The 19,270-nt window shown below is 42.8% G+C and overlaps 1 protein-coding gene and 1 long non-coding RNA gene across 2 annotated transcripts in view; one reads left to right on the top strand and one right to left on the bottom strand.

Moving 5' to 3' along the window:
• The window catches only part of LOC146523309 (uncharacterized), a 431,764-nt gene that overhangs the window by 179,202 nt on the left and 233,292 nt on the right, over window positions 1-19,270 (top strand). The window lies entirely within an intron of this gene.
• The window catches only part of nrxn2b (neurexin 2b), a 728,828-nt gene continuing 710,133 nt past the window's right edge, over window positions 576-19,270 (bottom strand). The window contains 3 exon segments of the mRNA XM_085143691.1: window positions 576-7,442; window positions 7,444-7,742; window positions 15,975-16,053. Of these exon segments, the coding sequence (XP_084999817.1) occupies window positions 6,852-7,442; window positions 7,444-7,742; window positions 15,975-16,053 (969 nt within the window). The 3' untranslated portion in view covers window positions 576-6,851.

Genomic DNA, 19,270 nt, shown 5'->3' with positions numbered 1-19,270 from the left:
AACTTTACCCGAGTCATTTAGACAGCCGTTAGCACATGATTCTCCTTATGGGGACCTGATATGTTTAATATGCAGCTGAGAATATAGCCCAGAAGAAGCGTATAGTAAAGCTTTTATTTTGGAAAGAGCCATTTCTCTGTAATAAACTCTCTTTTCCAAAGATGAGTGATTTCTTGATCAGATAGATTTGTTATTTTATTATTTTGTTGTTTCAGCAACATTAAATTTAAAAACTGTACTTTTGAGTTAAAATATATATTTATAATTTTAATAAATGACAAATTAAAAGGCATGAACATTTTTTTGTATCGAAAAAATATCGAACTGTGACACCAAAGTATCGAACCGAACCGTGAATTTTGTGTATCGTTGCACCCCTGCTAATTACACTATGCACACCAATACAGGAGAGACCTGCCGATCACAAAGTAGCCATCATATATGCCGCTCAGAATAATTAAAGGAACACTTTAATCAGAGTATAGCATCAATATAATTAAACTTCTGGGATATTAATCTGATCTGATCAATTTCAGGTAGGTTGGTGTTAATGAAATTAAGAATAGCTGCACTAGAGTTTTGCATTTGACCAGGGTCACTGTCACTAATGGTAGCATGGTAGTCCAACTCCTCCAGGATGTGTTTATTAATGGTCAGAAATAGTTAACACAGATTCATTGTTCTAACTAAAAGACATGACTACAAAGTAGTCCCGTGTACAGACTCAAAAGCATTGTGTCTGACAAGCAGCATCATAGCCATACGAGGCCTGCTCCCTTCTTATTGCATGACAAATCAAGAAGATCTGGAGTGGAGTCCAAGGTTGAATTTGTATCTGATAGCAGCTTACTCTTAATATGAGGCCCAACGAGATTTTTGATGCAAGTGAAGGACATTAAAGTGAAGAGAATTAAATGTAAAATTATGCGTATTCAAATATTCTCCTTGTATAAACAAGCTTCTCTCAAGGTCTCATAGTGAAAGTGTTTTCTGCAAGCAGAAGAGGGAATCCCAGTGTTTCACTGGAAAATCAATACAAGGAAGGAAGGATGGAGGGATTCGTGAATGCAAAGAGGGCGGTGTTTTATGTCAGACATAGCTTTATAAATAACAGAGCAATAATCAGCATCTTCTCTTGCAAGGTCTTCAATAGGTGGCACTGGAGAGGAGAGATATTTAGGGGCTGGTCTCATGTGGACTGTGGCAACACTGTTGATGTCAGGGACAGCATAAAAAAAAAATACAGAGATCCGAAGAACAATGGCAGAGCTTAATTACTGTGTGGTTTAACAGTTTTTCTAAAATATGACAAAATTACAGGATTTCTTTATACTAGATGAATCAAATTGCTCTATTTAAAAAGAATAATTATAGCTTTTTTTAATAGTTGAGTGCACCTGAACAGAAAATATTTTCAAAACTCAAAACTGACTTTTTTACTAAACCCAGCCCATCCTCTGTTTATCTTTAAAGCCGTATAAAGGCTTTTAATGCACAAAATGCTGGAGACGAGCCCCTCTGTGCCTCCTGCGGAAGAGCCATCATTACTGCTCCGTTCCTCAGGAGAAAAACTCCAACGTTTCCCTCTCTGTGGCGTTGGTATGGATGCTGAAAGGTGGAGGCACAGGGAGCGCCTCAGTGTCCTCTATAACCAAAGAGGCAGCGGCCTGTAGAGAACCCAGCTTAGCATCCTGTCTGTACTCGACCACTGAGCCTCTCAAACAACATCCCAGTCTAGTGGAAGCCTCGTATAGATGAATATATGACTCCACCTTTTGTGTTTCTTCTTGGACCAAATATTTTTGTGTCTTCTCTTATTATTGTGAAACTAAAGAGTTAAATTGTAAAGTTTGTCTAATGTGGCGATTAGACAAACACCCTGCAGACAGCTTGCCTCCTTGTTAAGGTCAACTAAGACATGTTGCAATCAGGGCATCTTATTACCGACCAGGTAATTTCATTGGATGAATTTGTGGCATTTATTTTTTCGAATCAAGCTCATGTTTTGGATCCAAATAAACAGCTTTGCCCAGTCGGACCACTGCACTGGGCAACGAGTACTCTTGTAGATCACATTGTGTATTCAGTACTGGTAGGGCACCAGTACTGAATACACAATGATATGGAAATAGTAAAATAAAACTATTTTACCTCTGACACACAGCTAGACACGGCTCTGGGTCAGTGTCTAGGTCTCTGAAGTGATCTGTCTCCTCACATGTGGTCCCATCCTGACATCCTATCAATTCCTGGATCAAACAATGAACTGCTCTCTACACCTGAGAATTAGAATAGCGAATGAACCACAGTCTCCATTTCTTCCTTTTCTTGTGTAGAAACAAGATGAGCTCATCATGGCTTGATGTGGACTTCATTGTTTTCACAGTGAATTTTTTGAGGATGAATTTTCCAAAAAACCCACATTTGTCACGTAGGTGTGGTATACGTATGTTGCGCGTACATCGTGTTGCATTTTTGAAGTGTGCTCAGTGTGTAAAGATCTTTTGACGTGACAATAGCTGGCTAAACAACGCATCTTTCTCTGTGATACAGCGCCCTGCACCATGTGATGACACTATGCTGCTGCTCCCAAAAATGTAGCTTGGGTTGGAAGTAAGGCACTGCTTCTTTTACTATGTTGCTGTTGTTTTTCCTCATTTTTTTTAGAAGGTAAAATTAGCCGGTGCAGCTCACCAGGAGCCCTGTCTGTGTCTTGTTTTTCATTCATCCTAATGCTCCAGTGGACTATTAGAATGATGTGGCTTATCAAATATGTATGCGAATCTCAAATTCTGATCTCACCAGCACAGAGATCCAGAGTAAAGTGCATTTGACCTCTCAGGGGTACCGCAGTTTCTGACTGTATGAAAATGATGACATTAGTAGTTGATTTACGTATCAATTGCGAAGGTTTACCGCCTCCATCTTTTTTAAACTGAAGTAAAGCCCGGTAACTTCATGCTGGATTTAAGAGCTAAGGATTGTGCTCGAGTCTGATGATTGCTCTCAAAGTTTACGACGTTAGCATGCTTCTCTACTTGTGATGATTTTTTTTTATCACTTTGTGGGAAGGATTTTTTTAGAGGAGTGAAGAAGACTCATGATGAAGACTCGTTAAGAGATGTCTCACAGAATAATAATCAATAACTGACCTAAAAGTAATTTCAGTGGGACACGTGTGAGTTTAAACAGCTTAAAGAGCTGCACAAGAAATGTATTACAGATGGCTGAAATTTGTTTAGGCAGCAGAATAAAAAATATGTTTTTTATATTTTCCTGCAGGATCACAGCAAACAATACTATAGAGATATGATCATCTTGGCAGGCCACAAAATTAATGTATATATTAAAAAAAATGCTCTGCCATTGAAGGACCGTTAAAGCTTAGGGAATAAACAAAAGACTGCAGGATGTTTTCCTTTGTTTCATAATGACAGCAGCGCCTCATTGCTGCTAAAGCGATTTTTCAGCAGAACAATGAACCCCTACTGTACCCGCTCCAGAGGTGCTGGGCTGCAGCTCATCCAGGCCTGTTGGGGTTAGTAATACAGGAAGTAAAACGTTAGCAGGCACACTGTGAGTTGAGCTTCGTATAGTTGAGCTTATGTGTATTTGTGTAAATGGGCACCAATAAAAGCAAATACCATTTCCTATATGGATGTAATGAATGTCATTAACATATTTGAACGTGTTTTCTTTCTATTGTCCTTTGGAAGTGGCACCGAATACCTAAAAATACACGTGTCGCGTTTGGGAGAGTTTGAGAGCGAGTGCCGTTTCTGACAGAAATTTCTGGTCTAAACTTTCCCAACTGTTTCAGACCACCTGCATACGCACCCGTCTCTTTGATCTCAGGCAGTGTCTCTGCTTCGCGTCTCTCCCCTCGTGCCCTCCTGGGGTGCCGAGGCTCATATTTTGAAAACCTCAGCTCCACAATGAAAATGTAACTGACATAAAACAAACGCGGTCTCGACGTACTCGAGTCAAGTCTGACAATTGTGGAAAGGAGAAAAAAATACATCCAAAGAGACATCCAAATAGACTCAAAATCAGAAAAGTGCGCTCACATCAACGTGAAGGAGCTGAAGTTTTCCTCTGAAATAAAAACGTCATTGGGTGAGTAATTGCTCCCTGTGTTTCTATTGATTTCTGACAATATTAAGATACATTTAAACTAAAACTGCTTGCGGTTACTAACCCGACCATCCATCCTCACGCGGCAGTGTGAAATCGTCTTACTTTCTTAATTTGGAAAATGTATTAACACATTAATGCTTTTAGGGCCACTGTGCTGTTATGAAATATGTCAGCATTTAAAGCCGTGATGTGGAGAATTTTATGTGATTATAGCATCTTTCAAATTATTTGATGCCATAACTTTTCTTTATACTGAGAAATGAGACTATCCCTTTAAAACGGGTCCAGTTACAGACTTATTTTGCAGAGCATTTATCTTAATCGGGGTGTCAGAGTCAGAAATGCTAACTAGAGCTGCTTTCACCAGCAACTTGGTCCATCGGATGTCGTAATATCGAACTGTTTCAAAGCAATTTGCGGTCCTCTGGGTACCTCCTGGGGATTGAATCAAATTTGAAAATAAGGAGACAATGAACAGACCACACAACGCAGTAAGTAAGAAGTATATAACCAAGTGTATTCCCTCTGTTAATGTACACATATTTAGAGTCATCTCACTGGAACACTTTACAATAACATTTAGAAAGAACAGGAAGATACTGGGAGAGTATGCTCAGAATGGAGAAAGAGAGAAACCAGACAAACGTGGCAGAAGAGAGTAACGACGGAGCCCGTCAAGTGAAATGACTACCATCTCGTCTCTCGCCGTATAGACAGAAATAGATATAAAACAAATTAAAGTAAATAAAAATCAGAGGATGGATAAAACCTGCTTTCCTCACAGGGTACGGGGACATACGATCTCTACAGAGAAAAAGGAATGCATGAAGAACAAAGAAAGAGGCTAAGGATGACAGATGGAGGATAAAAGAGGACGTTTTCTCCTCTGGAAAAGGAGAATGCATGGTTTCATGTTCATAACCCAAATCATATTTGCTCAGGTACCAAAAGAAAATACATAGAAATTTCAGTTTCCCAGAATCATAGTTATTTTTTTTTCTCCAAACAGGAATGATAGTAGGGAAAACACATTTCTCTTAGTAATGGGATGAAAGTCAAATATTTAGACATTTCACAAACTTTTTTCAGAATTTTTCTTTTCATGGTACAGTTTTCTTTTCTTAATAGACTTGAGAAAATTGGAATACTAGAGTTCTGTTGTACATCTTCCAGGGAACTGCTGTTCTCCTTTTATTTGTGCGCTCTTCCCATTAAGTTCGCTTCGCCCGCGGGCTGCCGTCAGTCCAGTCAGGCTAGAGAGGGGCGAACGACACGGTTGCTCTTTTTCAGCTGCTGCAAGGTATCTCTCTCCACAGTGGAACTCCAACACGAATGAATTCAGAATCTCCCTAAAATGTCTTTCATTCCTCCAGAAATGAAAAGAAATTTAAAAAAAGAAAAGAAAAGAGCAAACCAAAGTGACTGAGTCTTGCAGCAAGGCATTCCATCAGCCGCACTGTTCATGAAGGAGGGGGCAGGGGTCTGAGGAACGGGGGGGTTGGACGGTGAAGCTGTTCAAGAATCTTATCTTTTGCTGTGCACGTCTCAGCAAACGCACTTTTCGATTCGTTCACATAGGTCCATATGTTTCTGCAACGTCTATACATATATTTATAATTATATAGAACAGAGTTCATCTTGTTTGCTGGAGGTTTTTTCTGTTTTTCCGGTGATTAGTAACTTGTAAGGACGTGACAGTTTCTCTGCTGGCCCACTAGGGGGCACCTCAGAGCCCCAGATACACATGACACAGATCTGCTGGAACAAAGGACGACCAAAAGGGGTGTTTTTTTTGGCCTCGATGAGTTTTTGGCGGCTAAACGTACGATTTAGCATCCGTTAGGTTGGAGCGGTGGCATCTCACGTAGTTGCTACTTTTAATGTTGTTACGATCGTCAGTCATCGGCGTCATATTTTTTTTTGTTTTTTAAACTCCACAGAAAGGAAAAACAGTTTATCTCTTTTTCGTAAATGAATACTACATGCTTGAAACACGGCAGAGTTTACATTGCATCGGCTGCTGGGCACCGTAGACAAGGAGAGAAACAGAGTTCGTGGGTGAACGAGAAGGAGAGAGAGAGATCCGATGAGAGGCGAGAGATCGGAGGTGTCGAACACTTACAGAGGTGGAGGAGCTGGATTTGACACAGTGTTTCTCTAAGCTGGCAGTATATTGATCTGCTAATTCGAGCCTGGTTGGAAAAAAAAAAAGTTTGATACTGTCTAAGGTGACGCAGGTTCTCCTCAGAATCAAGTACAGGCCTTGACACAAATACTGATGGCGATGCTTTCCTACAGTACTCTGGATATTAAGCAGCTTGTCAAATGCTAACCCATGAATCACTGCTTTATCAGCATTTGCTACGTGGTTGTTGGCACGGTATGTGTAGAGATGTAATAGCCTTTCCTTAAATCCACACTGTGTTTAGCATTGAATGCAACTGAAGTTTAGTCTAATCAATCAAAGCAATGTGGAAATGTGTGAGGAGAGCTGTGATGTCACTGTGCCATCTCGTTTGCTGCCTCCCTCTGATTCGAGATGAACTGGTAACACGTATGAGCACCTGACAATACTTGAAGTTTGAAATGAATTAGCCACTGTGATGTGTTTGCAGTTTTCCCACATACTGCCTTCTCTCCCTCCTTCTCCCCGCCGTCTCTTTCCTTTTCTAAGTGCTCTGCTGTCTGCCCCTGTGTGTCACGGCGGCACTCCCTCAGACGTAGTACTCTTTGTCTTTGTTCTTCTTGTTCTTGGTGACCGTCTTGGCAGTGCTGGGCTGTTTCTCCTTCACCAGGGCCCCATTGCTCTGTGTGGCTGAGTTGCTAATGTAGTTACGGCTCTGGTCCACCTGATAGGAGCCCTCATCGCGGTTGCGGTACTTGTACATGGCGTACAGCAAGATGAGGATGCAGAGGGCAGCGGCTGCCACGATGCCCACCACCATCCCGGTGGTGCTGCTCGACTGCTGCACTTCCACGGCACCCGGGAGCCCTCTCTCTGGAGACGTGGGGTCTGGAGTGGGAACATGAGGGAAATTTGGGGGATAGGTTATACCTGGGACTCTACGGTGGCCTGGATCCAAAGAGGGCTGGGCCGGCGGCAGCAGCACTTGGTCCCGGGTGTTCATTTTCCCGGCAGGGATGTTGTTGCTACTACTGCTGCTGCCGCCGCCGGCTGACTTGATGCGCGGGTTCAGCTGGTCGGGGTTGGCTGTGGGGGTGGAGGAGAGAGGGGGGCGGGAGTTGGGGAAGCGGGAGAAATGGCGGTCTCGGGGGTTTTGGACGCCACCTTCGACGGCCGGGGGGAGGGGGGAGGACAGTCCTGTCGGTGACCAGGGCGGAATTTTTGTAATAGTCCTCGTCATCTGACTCGGTCATCTCCCCCGAGCCGTACGCCGACACCTCGATGGTCTCCTCGCAGTCCTCCTGGTCCAAGGGGCAAGGGGGCCGGCCGTTGGGCAAGGGGAGGGATTCTTTGGTGGTTTCAAGCAGGGTGAGGAAAGGGCGGTAAGTGGTGGGGGGCGGGGGTATTACTGGGTAGTGGGTGGCGATAGATGGGGGGTCTAGGGAGTCCACTGTAATAATGGGCAACACTAATTCACCTCCTAGGACAAGAAAGAGACAACGAAGGAAAAGAGTGTTAGAGACCACCCGAGGGAGAGACGACTTCCAGATCAACAGAAGAAAGACAGTTCAAATGTTACAGAAACACCAGTATTAGATCAGCACTACAGCTTAACATGAGGTTAGTTCTACAAGTTTAGTCTGTGCTATTTAAAAAGTTAATATGCTGACTGACTTTGAGCTGCATTATAAAACAAGATGTAAGAATATACTCTAGCCTGCACCTGCTCCTCACTGTTCTGACCTATTTCGCTGTGCTGCATATTCCTACATGTCATATCACTAACACAAGGTAAAAGCAGACTACAAATTACACTGAACAACGTAACATCTATTGTACTACACAGCCTAACCTTCACTGCTAACCTTTCTAGTCCTACCTACGCTGGCTACGCTAGCGCTCAGGTGTTTCTGCTGTGATTGGTTAAATAAGATAGCAAACCACGAGGTTCAGGTCACTTACATCAACAAATTGGCCGCATGATTTTTGCATGAAAAAAAAAATTACAAAAAGAAAGCTGTGTAAGATTGTTCTCGGATAGTGATAAACAACTCCCCTCCCCTCCCCACCCCCACCTTTGTTTACCTCCTCTCCACTTTTGTTTCTTTATTGGGTGAAAAATAATCAGAATGTAACAAAAAAAAAAAGAATAATAATGTATTGTTGCATTATTCACTTGTCCCCCCCCCCCAAATTCACATGAAGAATTGTCTCAATCCTATTTTCCCCTTTTGGGCATGGTGGCTTCTATGGCTCATTTCTAATTAGCTTAATCTGTATGCAAACCCTCAGGAGCGGCTGCAGAAAACTGATGCCTCTAATTCTTAACCCAAACTCTCAGTGCACTACACTACAGCGCACTGAGTAACAGAGTATTAAATAATACTGCTCGGTTTTTTATCATGACTCCCTCATGCCCACTTCCCTCCCAAAAACCACACGTTAAACATGGGGGAATGATGTTCTTTTCAAACAGCCATCAACACAAATAACATTAAAAAAAAGGTCTTAATGAGCCAGAATTTCAGTTCAAGCCTCAGTTATGCAATTTTAGCCCAGTGTGAAACAAGCTTCGACTTTGCTTCAGTTCAGATTATTGGGGGAAAAAAAGGTGCATTTAAGAGGAATCCTTGTATCATAGACTGAAATGGTTAGACATATCAGGAGTGTGTTAACAGGAAATAGAATATTAATAGCAGTAAATTTACACACTCAATTTTCTGTCCAGTGTTGCAAAAGGGTCAAGTAAAGGAAACAGTTGAGAAGTATTGCAGAGTGAATTAGATTACAACACATCTTGGAGGGGGACAAAAGGGAAGGTAACAGCAAAACATAAGCAAAGAAATGCCAACATCACCAGCATAAAATCATGACTCTGGCTCTGCGTTCGATTGATGAGGTAAACCAGGGAGACTCAGTGGGAGAGAGCGGCTGGATAAGGCGTTTCAGGAATGAATGGGAAGGGAGGGGATGGTTAATAGGAGGTTCTGGGATTGTAAGAATTCCTCTGTGGCCTTTATTCAGCTCGGCAGCACTCAAACACCCCCAAACCCATTGGTCAGTTACAAAACCCCCACATTTTCACTTAAAGAATGGCAAAGGCTTTGTTAAAAAAAAAGGTAATGCATTGGGTTAACAAAGCCACTGCGACATATCAGCATATAACAACACACGTGAGAGAAACGCCTTGAAATAAAGCAAAAATGTGAGAGCTGTAAAGGAGAAAGAAACTTAGTAATACTTCAACCTTTCTAAGTTATTATTTCACCACCACTACTGGAAAGGCTAGTTTCCATGGCAATGCTCAAGTTATTTCTCTCCCATACATTTTCTGTCTGTGTTTGAGGGATGAGTTTCACCTTGAAGGCGAGAGGACAGCAGAGTGTGGCAGCACATTTGAGGAACAAAGCAGATTCCCTTCGAGTAGGATTTCCCCCAGTGCGTTCAAAAGAAAGAAAGAAAATATTGGGTTTCGTAAAATAACTCGTCAAAGTCGCTCCGGCGAGGGGGGGTGGGGCCAACGATTTGGGAACGCAGAGAAGATCGTTTCTTAGAGATACGGGACGCATGTGCGAGTGATGGTGACGACGAGACGTTAGCGCTGCTATCTTTACTCTGCCGTCTGTCCGCGTGGCACAGATGCTGCGAGTGCAATTTCAAGCTTCATACCTGCTGCTCGGTGTGCAGCCTGCCCATTACTGAGAAGCTACCTCTGCTCACAGTGCGTCCTACTTACTGTACGTGCGGCTGACATGGCAAATAGATGCCCCTGTTACAATAAACATTTAATGTAATCCTCAGGAATCAGGACCACTGTGCGTCTCTGCTTAAAGTCTGGCTTATAGGAGCCCCTCGGAGTGACGCTTACAATGGTTATTAAATATTTACGGGAGGCTCAGAGTCATCATGCACAAGTGTACATAGAAACGATTGTTCAAGCAAGTGACCCACATCGCTCTGCTGTCCTCTTAGTTTTTGGGAGCCAAAGCCTGAAGGCCTCATGGCATTATCCCATATGACTGGCAGGCAGCAGCTCCTACCAGAATAATGAACCTCAGCCCTCATACACAGAGTGAGCCACATGTCAGACCTCCAGGCAGTTATCAAGTGAAACATCTTTTCATTTCCTGTTGTGCGACCTAAGCCTACTGCACCAATATTTAAAACCAATCAGCAACTTCAATTGGCTTTCCGACACTGCACTGTGCGGTCCCTGTATGCAGCTCTGGTGCTGTTAACAGCCAGGTTGGAAGGTGGGGTGGGGTGGGGGATACATGTCACAAATATCCCTGCATGTGTTCTCCTGCTGAAAGCTGCCAAGAACCACAGACTGATGTAAACCCGAGGAAACCCAGGAAAGTGAGCATAAAATATTTAGGTGAATGTGTATTATTTTACATCAAAGCCATCAGACCCAAACTGGGATTTACTGAGACCAGTTCTGATGCCAAAAAAAAATTAGGCATGATTCCCACGTGTGGAGGTCTGTTTCTTTAACATTCCCACTCTGTCGTTTCAGCGTTAAAGCGGGAGAGACTCAGATATTCAGCCTGATTGATTGAGTTTGACTCTGTTGATTTGAACAGCTGAGGCAGACGTTTAGTCCACAATGATGAAATTTCTTTATCTTTACCCGCATGCCTCTCCACTGCGTTGCCAGTATGAGTCACCCCCACCCCTCCTATTTACTCAAAATAAGCACAGGGCAGATGGATACTGATGCATCCACGTCGGTCTCCTGACAAATATCGTTATTCTGCTGATCACATCACCCCGCTCACATCCATTTGAAATATTTAGAGCAAAAAGGTTGTTTGGAGTTTCAGCATTCTGCAATTCAGCTTCGATTAGGCTGCAGATGGAAAATCTAACTGCGTGTCCGAGCATAATATATTATCCCTTTCTTGCTTCTGAATCCTGCTACAATAGGTGGCCCTATAATCGGTGCAGGGAACAAACCTGCTTCTTTATATGCGGGGCTCTGTAAACTGCTGCTGCTGTTCTCAGGTGAAGTGACTTGTTTTGACAAAAAAGATATGATGCCCTGCTCATATTGTATCTCACTCAGAGTCACATATTGTGCAGCGATAAAGTCTCCAGTCTCCAATCTCCATGAAGACATTACCATGTCAGAGGTTCAGACAATCTGCAAACCATCATGTTTCTCCACGGTGCTCCGGGGCATTTGTTTACAATCTGAAGCTAAAGCGGCCAGATTTCCTACTCAGAATGCAACACAAGGAAAAAGGCCATCCTCCCTAAAACATTTGGTTCTAATTAGAATTTCAAAAACCACTTTTGTGTAGTTTGCAGAATATGTATAATTTTTTTGTAAATGACAAAAATGCACCATTGACCAGTAATGAAATAAAATGGTTACAGGCATGTGAATAATGTCGAGTAATGCATTCTTCGCTTGTGCGATTAGGCTGACTGAGCACCTCTGCAGAGACTGGGTATCCCGACTAAGACTGTGATCCATATTTTTGGTACTGTAAAATAACTCTGCTAATTAAAGACAATCACCTAAAGCCCTGCAACAGACTGGCAACATGTCCCGCGTCTCGCCCTATGGTAGCTGGGAGACGTTTCATTATAACTCATGCAAACATTCATCATGCAGCTGATGCGACCTTTACTCAATTGCATTATTTTTTTCCCACAGAAAATGATCAAATCAGAAGGCTCGTTCCAAATCTGACCAATCAGACACAGTAGGGGTAGAGGCTTGGACAGTAACACTTGTCTGAACCCTGAAAGGATGATGTACCTCTTAGAAAACATCCTGTCATGCAGGTTCAAGCATCCATACTGCTCAGGATCCAACCCGTGGAACCTATATTGATAAACTTGGGCCTGTTACTAGCTAAGAGCGATCAATAAAGCATCACCCTGACAAATAACTAACACCCAAACCCATCGACTTGGCTCTGAGTCACATTGAATGCGGAGGGGGGCCGAGAGGCTCCAGGTCATCCCTCATCTATCACCCAATCTCTTATTTTCACTCCTCGGCCTAAGAAGAGCAATTCGTAGGTTGTCTCTATAGCATGCTGTCTGATGAATTATTGAGGAGCTCCTCAAAGCTCTGATCTCGTCAGAGTAAAACCGATATAGAGCCTACAACATTCTGGGACTGATAAGTAGCTTGGAGAAAAGCAAAGTGAGGTCATGTCGGGGTAGAGAACAGACAGAACATGATATATGGAGACAAAAAGACACAGCTTTAATGTTGGACGGATAGAATCTCAATAGGTTTGTTAGTGTGAAATATAGTTGTTATATGTGTAGCAAATGAGTGTCCATATGCATCTTTGGAGACTCTTTCCTGTCTGTTCATTTTCTGCTCGGTATATTGAGCTTTGTAATCGAGGTCCACATTTCCTAGCGCTTGTCACCCTTCTGACAGAGACTCATTACAAACACTGAAGTATCGAAACCATAGCTCTAATTGGGTGATGTAATTAAGGCTCTCTAACAGTCGAAGTTTAATTAGCCTGGTGGGAACGCCAGGAATCGTTCATGGGAATTTCACTCTCTCCTTCACTTCCTCTTCCTTCTCTCTCGCAGGCTCCCTCTGTACCTCCGCTTCTCTCCTCTCCCCATTCCTCTGTTCTGCTTTGAGCGCAAAGGAACGTGATGCACATCTCAATGAAAGCCAGTCCTTCCCGCTCGTCTCCTCCTCAGGTCTTCTTCTCTGCACCCTGTGCTTTTGTCTATTTTGCATCCACTCTGAGCTTGTCAGCAAATGTGCAACAGCAGCTACCCCTCAATCACTGTCTGAGCGTTTCACGTTGAGGACTCTCATTTAGCGTGACACAGCCAAAACACTCCTCCACCAAATGCAGTTGTGGAAAAAAAGGGAAAAGGAAAAAACAAGCTGCTTGAATTGTGTGTTGTGGTGTTACCAGCTGCAGGTAAGCAGATGGAGCTCAGCTGATTGTGTATAGGAAAGAGTTGTATCGATCCTCATCAATTCATAACCATTGCATCTAGCTTTGCTTACCAGAAAATCCACAGCTGCCTTTAAAACGCTTCTCTCCTCCTTTCCTGAAGGCAGTTCAATAACAGCGAGCCGAACACTCACATGTAATTGAAAACACTGGGAATTGGTCCTATCACACAATGACTGAAGGCCTGTGTTTGTGCAGCAGTGATGGAGGGGGAACATGCTTTGGAGACAATGTTGATTCTGCTCTCCTCGTCCACAGTTTTCACAGAGGCTTATCCGACCCCGCCGGCTCGCTTCGCTGGAACTCTCGTGGCATCTGGAAGGTGTGATACAGAGCACGCGCGTGTGTGTGTACGCACAAGCGCGCTCATTGTTGCTCGGGAGAGTCGGAGGCAGAGAGAAAACTTTACACCCACGGAGTGAGAGAGACAAGTGCCTGTGTGGAAAGGTGAGCATGTCAGACACCGTATGTGTGTTTGTGGGGGCGTGTGAGAGAAAGAGAGAGATAGTGAGTTGCATTTCCTCATGGGAGATTAAGCCTGGACATAGCATCCAACCAAAAAAAACTCTCATTTCTTCTTTTGATAAGAGGGGGATTGAGTCTCTATTTCAGTCCCAACCACCTACAGAGAAAACTGCAGGAAAATGCTGCACTCAAGTTTCTCAGCACTGGTTCAGATCAGGTTCTCCTAACACAAACATACTGATAAATGTTGTAATCTGCTGCCATTTACAGTCCACCAGTCAAACCACTAATCCACAATCCTACAACAAACTTTTACACAGTTATTCAAGGTAACTCAAGTGCTTTTTGGGGAGCAGATACACTCCTTAACAAATTTATTAGACCACCAGTCAGTACCAGGTTTATGCTACAGCTGTCCTAACAGTACTAGTAATTACCAAAACCATTTCTTATGTTTCTGTAATGACACAAGGTCTATTACTATAACAAGATAATAATAATTTTCTTAAAGACCTAATATCACCCCAGCCTGGTTCTGCTGGAGGTTTCGTCCTGTTAAAAAGGTGTTTTTCCTTCCCACTATCACCAAAGCACTTCATCATAGGGGTCATTGTCTGTTGGGGTTTTCTCTGTATTATTGTAAAAAAGGTTGTTGTGATTTGAAACTGTATAAATAAAAAGTTATCCAGCAGTATGCACAAGGCTCTTTAATCGAAATTATATTTTTAATACTAAAATATAATTATTAAATTTTAACATTTGAACTTAGTGTTTTGGAAAAAATAGAAACAAACAAAAACGCACATCTTTGTTTTTCTTGAACAGTTTTAGTGGTTGAATATTATCCTTGATTCATTTCTGGGAAAGCCCAGTGTGCCGGCTCAAATTCAGAATAAAAACATGAATATAGTTTGTTATTTGACTAATAAATAACAAAGTAATTTTTTAGTTTTCAACGTGTTTTTGACAGATTTCTAAAATATTTGTTTTTTCTCATTTTTATGATGGGTCATCAGATACATTTATTAAGCAATGTACTCTATGGCATTTCTCTTCATTTTTTCCCTTTTTCCATCATATAAAACAGTGGTCCCCAACCCCCGGGCCTCGGACCGGTCCCGGTCCGTGAGTCGTTTGGTACCGGGCCACAAGAGTTGAGGCTCAAGTGTGAAATGTATAGTTTTCAGGGTTTTTATCGGTTTTCAGAGTTATTTTGTTATCGTTTTTATCGTTAACTCGGTTTTCCTGGGTCTTTTCACGTGTGTTATGAATAAATCTTCTTTTTTTCTGTACCGGTACTAGTTTTATTTTGTTGTATTTATCCGCGACACCTTAAAGGCCGGTCCGTGAAAATATTGTCGGGCATAAACTGGTCCGTGGCGCAAAAAAGGTTGGGGACCGCTGATATAAAGCATGTTCTGCTGAAGCTACACAACGGTTTGATTCCACGGTGATGCATTAAACTCGTCCTTCACATAAAACCACACTTAGCTTATAGCTAGTAGTCGCTAGTTTTATGCTCTAGGAATTTAATGTTTTCTATTATTTGACAGTGGCATCATGCTTTGATTAAAGGTTTCACCCACACCAGAGTCAAATCTGTGAACCCATTAAACACAAAACTCTTGTCACTCAAGATCTTTAAGGATGAAATACTGCACAATTTAATGTGGACATGCATATCTTCTGACTCTTGGAGTTTTAGAAGCCTTGACTTGTAGCTGCACGAGTAATTTGAATCTCACTTTTTCACTGAACAGGCATGGTTCTTGGCAGTTTTTAAATATGGCCAGCTTATTAGTGCTAGAAACCACAGTGGCAAGGAGTAAAACACATGGTCTTTAACTTCCACCTCCTGACATGGTGTCAGAACATTGCTTGACCCTCTGTTCACACTAACAGTGCCTCAGCCACCAGGTCTGCCAAGCTACAGCTGTGCGCCATGCAGAACAAGCTGTGTTTCCACGTTGGAACTGTCCTGCCTTGTTAAAATCGGGGCAGGGGATTGGTGCAACAGCTGGGAAACTGCCAGGTATTACCACATGGCTGAGCAATTGACAGACCACAATGCTGCTGACTGCCTGCTGCTTTAAAAAGCAACAAGAAAAAAAACTCGGAGAGTACACATCTGGCCAATCAGAGCTGCATACAGGGGGGCTGCGCAGTCACAAGGTATCATTTAGAAGAGGAGAAAGGTACATTGAGGTAGTCTAGATAACTCTGCTTTTGTGTTTCAGGCTGACTTTGTTTCCAGATAAAATACAACAAAGGCAGAACTCCCTGAGCTGACTCACCATTTCCAGGCTCGCACTCCTCCAAATCTTCGTCATCGCTAGGACATTCAGCCGATGCTACCAGGAGGTCGTCTGAATTCTGGAAGAACAGAGAGGGAGGAGAGGAGATACAGTCAGGGCAAATTTTATTTGTGTAGAGGATACACCGAATATCTAAGCGGATTAAGAGTCTCTGGAAGTCACAGTGAAGGTCTTCGGCTCCACCGATGCCTAGTCTCACAGAAGCGTGTGCAGCTGCAGCACGAGAAGCAAACTTCCGGGGAAAACTCTTATCTGTAACTCAGTTACAACATGAAGATTTATTGTTGAGCAGTCTGATAGTTGTGGCACAAGTGCTGAAAATATGGAGGTGGCAGTGCTTTATGAGCAGCACCCGTGTGTACTTATGTAACAAAAGATGGAGAGCTCGAGGGAAACCAAAGTGAAACAATCTCTTTCTGACCCAACGCCGCCGATCAAAGAGGCGCAGCTTGTCGAAACAGCGCGTCAGCTCCACTGAGTGGGCAAAAGTGTCAGACATCGAAGGCTCTATTGCACAATTGTTTTTACTTTTCAGCACATGCAGTAGATTATCTCCATTATGGTCTCCAGTATTATTTTTGACCTTGAGCTTGTAGACGTTTGAAGTAGGTGATAAAGAAAACAGTAGACATGGAGCCTGTTGTGCCGGGTTTACGAGTACAGCGGGTACAGCAGCGGGGGTCTTGAAATGAAAGCAGATTAAATCTGACAAGGTGGTTCCAATTTAGTAGCCCAGGTTTGTCCTCACTGCTGCATGACTCACACAGCTGCGTGTCTAGACACCCAAACATCCTGCCCTCGCCTCCTCTCAGCCTCTGGTTGTTATTCAAGATGGGGTCATCTGATAGAAAATGGAGGGCTTTTATCAGCATAACCGATTCGCTGCCTCGCAGAGTTTTCGCTCTGTTATTAATCCACGGCACGGGCATAATCATTTATTAATTACGCAGTGTCAGTTTGAGTGTGTGCTCACATCACCTGGCTCTGTCAAATGGTCCTAATGATCCCGTTTCAGTTTCCCAGCAACATCTCCATCACGCATGCACTTACATTCGTATTCCGTCCATGCAGCTGCTTCGATATAAACAGCGCATAATGAATCCTTTAAAATGTGCACTCCTTTAAATTAAAGAACCAGGACGTCAATAAATGCACACGACGGGCTGTGTTTGTGGCCATATGGTTAAAAGAAAAGAAAAAAAGAGTTTTTATAACGCAATATCTTACTGATTGAATTTCAAAAGGTTTTTTTCAGCCTCCTGGAGTTATGATGGCTGTAATTTCGTGCAACATCTGTGACACACTTTTAAACCCCAATTCACTACCTGACCCCCCTGGAACATCCAAAGCAGCCCCACAGTAGCACCTCAAAGCAGGATCCACAAGGACTTTGAACCATCTTCTATCCATCCAGAAAAATCAGAGAGAGATGGCAAGCACCTGGGAGTGCTCTCAGCTTAAGACAGCAGCAAGGGCGAGGCTTGTGATCTTAGTTTTATAACATCCTGACACCAAATTTGGGTCAGATCGAGACAAGTGATGACTTCCAACTGTTTCATGGAAACCCACAGTATCAAGGGGTAAAAAAAGCAGAATAAATCAGACCCCCGCATGCACATCAAAAGGTAGATCTTTTATTCTAAGCATCAAAGCACATTATTCCACTATGATCAAAGCTACAGCGCGGCGGGTAGCTCAGAGCTTTTGGAGAAATTGAAATTTAAGTTTCTGCTCATATATAGTTAGATTCTCCCCCTCCTGCATTAATATACCATTGCCATGTTTGTTTTTTTATCCATCTGAAGAACAGGAAAAACAACGAGGCAACAATTCCTAATCTGACCACATGACTGCGACGGATCTAGAGCAAGGATGTTAAAGTCATTTGACATCATGAGCCACATACAGCTCACTTCGATCTTAAGCGGCTGGACTGGCGAAACTTCTATTTATGCTGACGTACTGAAGTTTAAGTGCACATTTATTCACTGAGATATTTCAATATAAGAAAAAGAAATGCAATGGAAGAAATCTGTCAGCACAACTCTTTGGGCTTGAATTATGAAAAAATAAATGTGTAAAGTTACAGAAAGTTCTGCGAACTCTGACTGTACTGTAATTATAAAAATGAAAGCTTTTGTTAACTGACAGAAAATGTTTACTGTAGATACAAACATTTGGGCTTTAATTGATGATGCACAGTCCATAAAACTGTTGTATACTTACACTTCTTCTGTTTCAAATAGGGTGAACCAGACATGGCCACTGAACAGGCTGGAATCATGTAGTTCCATGAGGACCTTCTCTTTTTGCATTCTTTTCTTTTTAGGTGGAAAAAAGTTTTTATTTTGACAAAAACAAGCAAATTGCTAAAGTAAACCAAGCTACCATCACCTCCTGGATGATTTACAGCACCATATAATTCAAAATGATTAGTCAATAAAACCCAGAAACGAAAACCTAAAGATTTGTGAATTCATCTAAACTTCTTCCAGAAAAGTTGGTTTTCTTAATTATCTGATTTTTATCTGTGAAGGTTCTCAGTCATCCAGGTCATCGTAGTCAAAGGAGCTTGCAAAGAAAAGCATCTGAACTTCTTTAAGTTACTTGAAGACGTTTCACCTCTCATCTGAGAAGCTTCTTCAGTTCTAAGGTCAAATGGTGGAGAGTCCCAGATTTAAACCTAGTGGGAGTATCCCCCCACAGAGGGACAAAAGGACCCCCTGATGATCCTCTAATCGCCTGAGCCAAGGTGTGAAACTGGGTGTGGGTCCCAATCAGCCAGAGTTTCGGGTGAGTTCATTGTGAAACCTGGCCCCACCTTATCATGCGAATTCCTGAGGTCAGATGGGCCAGGATGTGAGTGGGCGTTAAGGCGTCTGGGGAGGGAACTCAAAACTGGATTATAGATGGCAGACAGTTGGTGTCGTAAACCACCGCCTCTGTTCAAAGATGGCGGTGGACAGTGGACATAGATGGCTTCTTTCACTCCTCTTTCAAACCATCTGTCCTCTCTGTCCAAAATGTGAACATTGGCATCCTTGAAAGAGGATGGGACCCAAACCCAGTTTCACACCTTGGCTCAGGTGATTAGAGGATCATCAGGGGGTCCTTTTGTCCCTCTGTGGGGGGACACTCCCACTAGGTTTATATTTGGGACTCTCCACCATTTGACCTTAGAACTGAAGAAGCTTCTCGGATGAGAGGTGAAACGTCTTCAAGCAACTTAAAGACGTCCAGACCAAGGTTATTATCGTTAACGAAAACTAACGAAA

The sequence above is a fragment of the Neolamprologus multifasciatus genome, chromosome 3 (assembly GCF_963576455.1).
Source record: "Neolamprologus multifasciatus chromosome 3, fNeoMul1.2, whole genome shotgun sequence".
Taxonomy (NCBI): domain Eukaryota; kingdom Metazoa; phylum Chordata; class Actinopteri; order Cichliformes; family Cichlidae; genus Neolamprologus; species Neolamprologus multifasciatus.
Note: the sequence above shows the minus strand (reverse complement) of the source record. Positions and strands in the feature narration are given on the sequence as shown.